The following is a 9011-nucleotide window of genomic DNA, read 5'->3' on the forward strand; positions in this document are numbered from 1 at the left end:
TGACGGAACGGATCATAGTCATGGGCCACTCCGACGCCTCCTCCACCTCCGTTCGTTCTGACGCCTTCTCCCCCAACCCGGTAACCCCTACACTTTCTACGCTACCCCCTCTCCCTTCCTCTTCCAGTAACATTTCCGACAAGCACTCCATGCTTGCAAGTTGCAACACCGAGCCACTACCACCAAATGTCGCCGGCATCCACCCTCTCCCACTTTCGAGCTTATACTTGAACTGGTCAAATTTGAGGAAATATACTTAGTGAAGCATTTTCTTGCAGCCTCAGGATTTGTTCTCTTCAACTCTCACAAAAAAATGACACTTGGTGAAGCATTTTGTTGCAGCATCAGGATTTCTTGTCTTCAACTCTCACAAAAAAAAAGTGACGCTATATGCTAGCGTCTATAATATATTATCCGAAAAAACTTTTAACTAATTGGTTGACAAGTAAAGAACAACACTAACCTTTTAATTAAATAATATATGGCGTGTTTTAAAAAAAGATGCTATTGTGCAAAATGCACGGGGCTACTTTGATTGAAAGTGCTAGTATTCTCATGCACATCAACTTTGTGGAGACCATTTGTCATTCGCATTTCCGAGCTCAAATGTAGACTCATGCACAGATTTGAGAACAAAAAAACAGAGTGGTTAGAAATGATTTGCAGCACTAGGGTAATCAACCAAACCAGAATAGAAATTTTTATGTCCAATTGATGTTGGTGCTGTGAATACATACATAATAATATCATAGCCACTAGCCATCAAGTTACTACTCCCTCCATCCCGAATTACTTGTCGCAAAAATGGGTGTATCTAGACGTATTTTAGTTCTAGATACATTCATTTTTATACATTTTTGCAACAAGTAATTCCGGGCGGAGGGAGTATTTACAACACCGGACGGCAAAAAGAATACTGGAACTACGTGAAGCAGAGCAAAGAAAAAGTCAGTCACACCCAAGTTTATACTGGAACAACAAAACATAACAATCTAGGCCAGAATAGAATACGTACTTCCTCCGTTTGAAAATACTTGTCATTTTCTAGAACTAAAATACATCTAGATGCATTCCCTTTTATTCATTTTGATGACAAGTATTTTCGGACGGAGGGAGTATTTGACAAGACCAGAATAGAAAATTTTACCAGCGCTGCTTCGCATGCTTAATAAGATCCGAGTAATTTTTGCCGATACATACTACTCCCTCCATTTCAAAATAGATGATTAGTAATAAAGTTGAGTCATCTATTTTGGAACGGAGGGAGTACATTCACCCTACATCCCTGCCTCCCTCCTAGTCGTAGGCACCAATCATCCATCAGGCTACTATTTACAACCGGACCATTCCACGGCCAAAACAATACCAGTGTTGCACTTCAGTCACGCCTCAGTGACCGACTAGTAACAAATGAGTAGTCCAGTGTAGCAGTTGCTTCAATCTCAGAATTATAGGCTCTGATCATCCAAGCAGATCACTTCAGGCGCCCTCCCTCTGGACATCATCGACGACGACTCTGGAGACGACTCGATCACCGTCAGCTTCTCGTCCAGATCGTGTATCTGCTTCTTGAGCTTCTCCCCACGGTCAGGCAGCCTCGACACCAGCGTCTGCACCAGTTGCCCATTCTTCTTATCAGCAAAACTATATGATAGATAGGCAGAAAAGACACTGATCTTTGCATGTTTCCAGGACACTTTACCGTGTTTGAAAGGGTTTGCGACAGGCGGTTGATTTTTGCCTTGATTTCCTCGGGGCTCTCTGAACTCGTATTGCTTGCAGAGTATGCTCTTGGAGTGAAGTCCTTTGGCTTGAAAGCATGGGCAGCGCTGCGAGGAAACGACACTAGTCAGGTTAAAGCTGCCGGTTGCACTCAACTCAACTCAATAGTCAATACTTGGAAAGATTGACCTGGCTTACCCGTTGGCGACATAGTCCATCGAGGATGATGCCTTGTTGTACTGCCTGGCCATCATCGGCATGCTTGGGTGCTTGCTGCACACAAGAACATCAATTAAAGTTAGACAAGGCTTGGAACATGACTGCCAGTGCTAGACAGATAAAAATGAGCAACCAGAAGCAACATTATTGCTGTGTGTTGAAAGGCATCAACACTGACCTCTCCATAGCTTCAGGCTCCAACGAAGGCAAGACTGCTGTTTTGGAAAATAGGAGGCTGTGGTGGCTTACACCCGCTATTCCTTGTCGTTCCAGAAACTCTATGTGCTCCCTCAGTGACTCATCCCTGAAAATTTCAGTACAGGTAGGTGAACATACATCTCAAAAGAGAGCAAGAATAATCACCAACATTTACTATCAGGGAACTAAATTCAGAAACACATAGTAATCACATCTCTCTTTAGTACCCCACTGTTATCATAACTTTAACTAAAGCCTTAAGTATATCAACATTTCTACATAACTCATGGAGGTCTCTCGACATTTTGTACATCTTCTGGCAGATTAATACCACATAATAATCAAAACCAGTTCGTCATATTTCAAGTTTATTATGATAAAAATGTACGAAACGCACATTGTGTAAATGAAGTGCCGGCATCAACTATATTTACAGAGCATTGGGCCAATCGGCAAACAAACTATTCAAAGTATCACTTGGTCAACTAATCAAGACCAAAGTAACTCTGCCATAACTAATAATAGAACAAAAAAATCTTACATGACAAGTTGCTGTCCATGCTCTTCCTGCAACTGCTTTTGTGTAAGGGAAACATCAAAACCTTGTGCTGGCAGACTAAAGAGCTCTTGAATGTCCTGAAGATATGCGAAGAATTAGCTACATTAGTGAGTAGGACATCCAGCAAGCATTGACAAGAGACAGATTTCATCAAAGAAATGATAAGAAAGGGTATCAGGATCATCACCCTCTTGCTGAAGTAGCGTGTTTGTTCTTTCTGCTCTGTGGCTGTTCTAAACAAAGCGCCCTTGAAAACCTGAAGAAAAAAAAGGGCAATTCAAGGAAGGGGAGGTGTAAAACTAAAGCCAGAAGTGTCGTACGAAAAGACATTGGAGTAAAAGATTCTATATCATATTTGAACCTGCAATTTGTATATCTTTTCTTCGATGGTTCCAGATGTCATCAAGCGGTATACAATCACATCTTTGGTCTGACCAATTCGATAAGCACGATCCACACTCTGATTGTCCGTACTGTAAAAGGAAGATTGGTTAAGGAACAAAATAGTTGATGTAGGCATTACATGAAACCAAAAGGAGAAACACTTGATCAGGATGTGCACTGTTCGGGTACCTTGGATTCCAAGCAGGATCGACCACGATGACACGAGCTGCCTTGGTGAGTGTAAGTCCAAGCCCACCAACTTGTGTGGTCAGCAAAAATATTTGTGCTCCAGGCCCCTCTTGGAAGTCCTGGAGATACAAATCATAATACGTAAGCAACATAAAAGACATAGTCGAGTCCATGGTACAACACAGCACAAGAAAAGTGATGCGCGAATATTAACCTTCACGATCCTTTCCCTCTCAGCAATCTTGGTAGTACCATCAATGCGTAAAAACTTGTAGCCCTCCAGTAATATAGCTTCCTGTTGCAATAGTCGAATGTGTCAAGTAAACAGGCCAAAGTAGGTAATATAGGCCAAACTTTTTGCCTTCCAATAATGTAACTTCCACATTTCAAATATGATGATGATGGACAAAATCAAAAGCATTTGGTTGCAAATAGGGCAAAGAATAGATGCTGTTAGACGCAATTTGATCCCAGCAGTAGATAAAAATGCCAAAAGGCAAGTAGTCATGCTAAAGATCATTTTATCGGAACATTTGAACTCAAGCAGTTGTACTATTATTACTTGAATGATCTGGCTCTTATTGAACAGGACTTGGACAGGAGGACTTGAATTATCATGTTATCAGAAAGTGACTCTGAGGTGAATGTGCATACATTTTAATTCATTATGTCTACGAAAAACACGGTCTTTTACTCTACTTACAGAGTTGATCGTGTATGTCCGTATGTGGAAATACAAAAGCAATAAGGATGGAAGTCAATAACTATGCTTTGAATACAATATATCAAAAGAAAACGACATGCACTGAAAAGCAAACAAGAACAGACCTGAATAAGGTTTAGCATTTTGCGCGTCTGGGAAAAGATAAGGACATGGTGTCCCTCTTCAAGAAGTTTCCGCTGCAACATAAGATACGAACCACTTAGTTTACGTAACAAATACTCCATCTGGTTTACAACTTTTAGGGAACTGAAGAGAGTACATTTCTACCAGCTACTACACATGCATTCATAAAAAAACACTTACCAACAAGGACATGATAAAAATTAATTTGCATGAGACCTCCTCGCCGACTTGCAGCGCTTGGTCATCATGAGCCATGTCTGCAAGGTTCATGGCCATTTTCTCTACCATACCCATATCCTTGTTATCCAACATGCCTTCCATGCCTTCCAAGATGTCCTCAGCAGCTCTCTTGGTCAATATCAATGGATGGTCGCATATTTTCTTCAATACCTGTTGAAGAACAAGAAAACAATGAATGATGAAGAGACTGACAAGATAAATAAGGGCAAAAGAATAAAAATGTCCTCAATTCTATATACATGCCTTATACTTTGACAGAGGATCGCAAAAATAAAAGCCATATTTTGAATTCGAGTGGGTATATGATGAGCATAACATGAACAAGAACTTAAGGAGTACATGAAAGCAATAAGAGGACAGATAAAGGTGGACAAGATCGGTGCAAAGAAAAGGCTTTGACACTGATGCTTACCGTGATTGCAGCCAATGGTGATCCTTGCATTGATGAATGAACAAGATCACTGTTCAGAAAAGCTTCATATAGTTGCCTCTGCACCCAGAAGAAAGACAGGTCAAGATTATCATTGGCCAAATTATTCAACCAGTTTTACATTCTTACACAAGAATTTGTACCTGGCAAGCTGTTAACCTCAGCCAAACAATTAGCTCGTTCTTCTTGGAAAGTTTTTTATCATCTGCCGAACCAGTATCAAGGAACACTTCACTTTTCATACGACGCAAGAAGTATGGCTTTATACGCTCCCTTAATGCCTACAAAGAGTATTCAAATACCAAACAGGAAAACACATATTATAACAAGTTCAGTACGACAGACTCAGACTTTTCAACAATGAAATGCAGCAAACTGAGATGGATCGATCTAAATGGCTTGTCATCATCTCATGGCTTAAACTAAAAGTGGACACTAATCGGTCTGGAATTTTAATGCAGTTACACACTTCTTCCACATGTTAAATCAGAGATGAATGTACTACTTTGCTAATATATGGATACAGTTTGTGTAATATCAAACTCAGTTGATGCCCAACTTGTAATTTCACAGCAAAATGGCAAGAGCAAGAACTAATGCTTGCACATATTGGGGTATATCAAACACCATAACATAGAGGAACATCTCATCTCCAAATTAATAAACACCAAAAAGTCAAAAACCATGTGGAAACAATAACATGTTGCCTGACCACAATAAGAGGAACAGGGCTTGGTGTCACCCATCTTTTGGATACAAAAAAATAAGTATTACCTTTGCAACAGTTGAGCCTGTGTGCTTCTCTCGATTGGTGGCATTCTTGTCATTTCCTCGAATGATAGCCGATTCATATCTTGATTTGAACCTGCCATGTTCTCAAGATATAAATAACAGTAGATGGTGCAAAACAATGGGGCAATGATATTAGGAAGGGAGTACTTACTCATCCTTATCACCCAAGATCTCCGGGCAACAGAAATAGAACAGAGCCCACATTTCCTGTAAGAAAACACATGTTTATTTGCATTGGTAATAAGAGTGCAGAGCATATAGGAGCATCTACGGCAAGATGTATTAAGAACTTCAGATGGGCGGAACCTTTAAATTGTTTTGAATAGGTGTTCCACTTATGACGATGCGGTGGACACACGGTATTTCGAGTAAGCTTTTGGCCCGTTGAGTACTCGGGTTCTTGATAATATGTCCCTCATCAAGAATAACATAGTTCCACAACTTCCCATCCTCTTCTTCATCAGCATCGTTATATGAGTCACCTCTGATGAGCTTGTCATACTTCCCTTCCACGTTGCCATTGTAGAAGTCACCTCTGATCAACTTGTAATTGTTACGGACAATGTCATACGTAGTTAGAAGGATGCCGCCCTCCTGTAGAAGAGATAAGGAGTTAAAATACCTGCCATGACTCATTAAAATATGTTGAATTATAAGATATTCTTCTAAATAACTAATGCGAAAATGAATATCTGCCAATTCCCATATATTACAAATTTCAAAACCAGAAGATGTAAGAATGATTATGTTAGGAGTAGGAAACCATACCTTGAATGCATATTGAAGCTCAGAATTGCGAACATTTACGCTGGGACCAGAGTAACTGTGGAAACAAGAAGGAAGAAATTAGTGCCGATTGACAGGATTTGACATCAAGCAAGTTCAGGAACAATAGTATGTAATAGCAGATCTTACTCCCTAATCTTATGTTTGAGGCCGACAACAGAAAGTTCCTTGGACCAATGAGTAAGAAGTGTCTTTGGCGCAACCACTAGCACTCTCTTGATTAAACGGCAATGGAATAATCCAGCCAGGAAGGCAGAAACCTGCAAGATAGAAGTAAGGATGCAAGTATTCGTCAGCAAATTGCAGTCACATGGGACCACTTCATATTCATACTATACTGTGGCTGAAGGAAACAAGTGCAGATGAACTTTGTGGCAGAGAGCTAGCTAGGAAACAACTATATATAAACATACAGTAGAAAAAAAGAAGAAGCTATTCTTCTCTCTGATGATGATTTCTTCCAGTTGTACAAATGCAGAAACTAAAGGGCACAAAGGATGCAGGTTCTCAAACAAATTATGAGCTATCACTACCAAAAAAACATGAATGTATTTGCTACAAGAAAAAAACATGAAGGTATAGACAGCAAACCCTCGCCGCATTCTAACGCCATAATACATAAGGTATACACTGCTCCAATCAATAGTTATAATTCTGAGAAGTGAGATACATAAGGTCATCACAGCACCTAAAATCCATCAATGGTAGCACTTGATATTCATTTGATCCTTGTCCTAACTAAACGACAATTAACAGGATATGAATCATTGACATTGGAAACAGAATGAAGGAAGGGGTTAAACAGACGGACCTGCATGGTCTTGCCGAGACCCATGTCATCCCCAAGGATCCCTCCAGTTCCCCTGCAATGCAGAACCCAGAGCCACTTGAGGCCCTCGCGCTGGTGAGGGTAAAGCATCTTGAAAATGCTCCCCGGGAGCTTGTAGGGCTTGACCATTTTGCCGCACCCGGTGGGCTCCATCTTGAAATCCTCTGTTTTCTCCCAGCCAACATCCTTCTCCGTGTCATCAGCAGCACGGTTCTCCTTTTCCTCGCTGACACCGTCATCATCTTCATCAAAATCCGCAAAGGATGAGGGCTTTGATGCTGCCCTCTTGCCCGACTTGGCACCGCCATAAGCACTTGCCCCGGTTTTCTTCCCCTTGTCATTGGCATCATCCAGAACACGGCGATCGGTGAAAGCAGAGGCGAACGATAAATCTGGGTCGGGTTTCTCCACCTTGACTTCCCTCTTGACCACCGCCGTGGGTTTGCTGTTCCACTTGGCACTGGCCTCCTCCTCGTCACCAAGATCGGAGAAGTCGAATGGTGAATCTGGGACTTGTGGTTTCTCCAGCTTGGATTCCTTCCTGACCGCCGCCGCCGCGGCTTTGCTGTTCCCCTTGTCGACAGAAGACTCCTCCTGAGCAGTAAGATCGGTTAAGGCAGAGGTGAATGGTGAATCACCGTGGAATTGTGGTTTCTCCGGCTTAATTTCCTTGCTGACCGTCGCTGCCGTGGCTTTGCTGTTCCCCTTGTCGACGGACTCCTCCTCCTCCTGAGTAGCCAGATCGGCGAAGGCAGAGGAGGCGGATGATGGATCTGGGAGTTGCGGCGGTTTCTCCACCTTGACTTGCCTCCGGACCACCAGCGGCGCGTCATCCTCAGACTCGTCGGAGCTGGAGACGTCGACGGTGGAGGGGGCACCCGATTCCGGCCCCTTGGGAGGCGGCGGGGAGGAGGAGGATTCGTCGGCGGCGTCGAAGAAGCCGTCGTCCTCGCCAGATTTGGGAGGCAGCGGGGAGGGGGGGGAGGAGCCGGCGGCGGCGTCGTAGAAGCCGTCGTCGTCGTCCTCGGCGGTGACGGCGCAGGGGAGCGGGGCCCGGGCCTGCGCGGGGCGGGGGCGGGCCTTGGGGCGGTCGACGGAGAGGGAGTCGAGGCGGGTGGTGAGGTCGTCGAGGATGTCGCGGATGCTGTCCTCCTCCTGGTCGGCATCGGGGTCGGTGGAGGAGGAGAGCTTGCAGAGGCGGCGGCGGCCGGCGAGCTTGACCTTGCGGTCCCCGTCGGCGTGGGGCGGGGAGGGGTTAGGGTTTTGGGGCGGGGGGCGGGGGCGGGTCTGGGTGAAGCGGAGCAGGCGGTCGTTGAGGCCGTTGGGGGTGGGCGGCGGGGCGCGGTTGGGGTGCGGCGTGGGGTGGGGGTCGGGGTCGGGGTTGGGGTTAGGGTTCTGGCGGTGGGCGGAGGAGGAGGAGGGGGAGTCGGCGGCGTCGTCGAGGGCGTCGGAGAAGAAGTCGAAGGACGGGGGCGACGCCATGGATTGCCTCGATTGGATTGGATCCGATTGGATTGGAATGGGGATGGAGAGTGGGGGTTGGGGGAAGAAGAAGTAGAAGAATAAGAGGGGATGGGGAATGCGGCGGCGGAAGTGGGATTCAAATTTCGAATGCCTCCGCACAACGGAACGGAAGTGGAAGTCGAACGGCACTCACCCAAGATTGTGTTTCTATCCTTTCCTTTCCTCCCCCCACCACCACCACAAAAAACTCTAGGGTTTCTCTCCTTCCTTCGACACACCAAACATAAATGACTACGTCTTCTTTCTATGTAGTATATAGTATAATATATGAGTTGTTCGATCTGTACGATTG

The 9011-nt window shown here is 44.3% G+C and overlaps 1 protein-coding gene across 1 annotated transcript; it reads right to left on the reverse strand.

The window, feature by feature from the left end:
* Window positions 1–1134: 1134 nt before the first annotated feature.
* LOC123191262 (SNF2 domain-containing protein ENL1) lies at window positions 1135–8789 on the reverse strand. The gene is made up of 19 exons (XM_044604079.1): window positions 7178–8789; window positions 6496–6626; window positions 6349–6403; window positions 5887–6174; window positions 5732–5787; window positions 5563–5653; window positions 4932–5069; window positions 4771–4848; window positions 4299–4508; window positions 4100–4171; window positions 3486–3566; window positions 3272–3390; window positions 3060–3171; window positions 2886–2954; window positions 2681–2775; window positions 2120–2245; window positions 1921–1995; window positions 1703–1829; window positions 1135–1610 (listed from the first exon to the last, which is right to left on the reverse strand). Exons 1-19 carry the CDS (start codon window positions 8675–8677, stop codon window positions 1449–1451), a joined length of 3585 nt encoding a protein of 1194 aa, XP_044460014.1. The 5' UTR covers window positions 8678–8789; the 3' UTR covers window positions 1135–1448.
* Between the last annotated feature and the right edge of the window lie 222 nt (window positions 8790–9011).

This window comes from Triticum aestivum, chromosome 2A, assembly GCF_018294505.1.
Source record: "Triticum aestivum cultivar Chinese Spring chromosome 2A, IWGSC CS RefSeq v2.1, whole genome shotgun sequence".
Taxonomy (NCBI): Eukaryota; Viridiplantae; Streptophyta; class Magnoliopsida; order Poales; family Poaceae; genus Triticum; species Triticum aestivum.

Bases quoted from the DNA above. Each gene is read 5' to 3' on its own strand.
- LOC123191262 (XM_044604079.1), bottom strand. From the start codon at position 8,677: ATGGCGTCGCCCCCGTCCTTCGACTTCTTCTCCGACGCCCTCGACGAC. The intron at 6,404-6,495 runs GTAAGATCTGCT...TTGTTTCCACAG, and splicing joins CTCAAACATAAGATTAGGGA to TTACTCTGGTCCCAGCGTAA. The intron at 2,246-2,680 runs GTAAGATTTTTT...TGAAATTTTCAG, and splicing joins CATGGACAGCAACTTGTCAT to GGATGAGTCACTGAGGGAGC.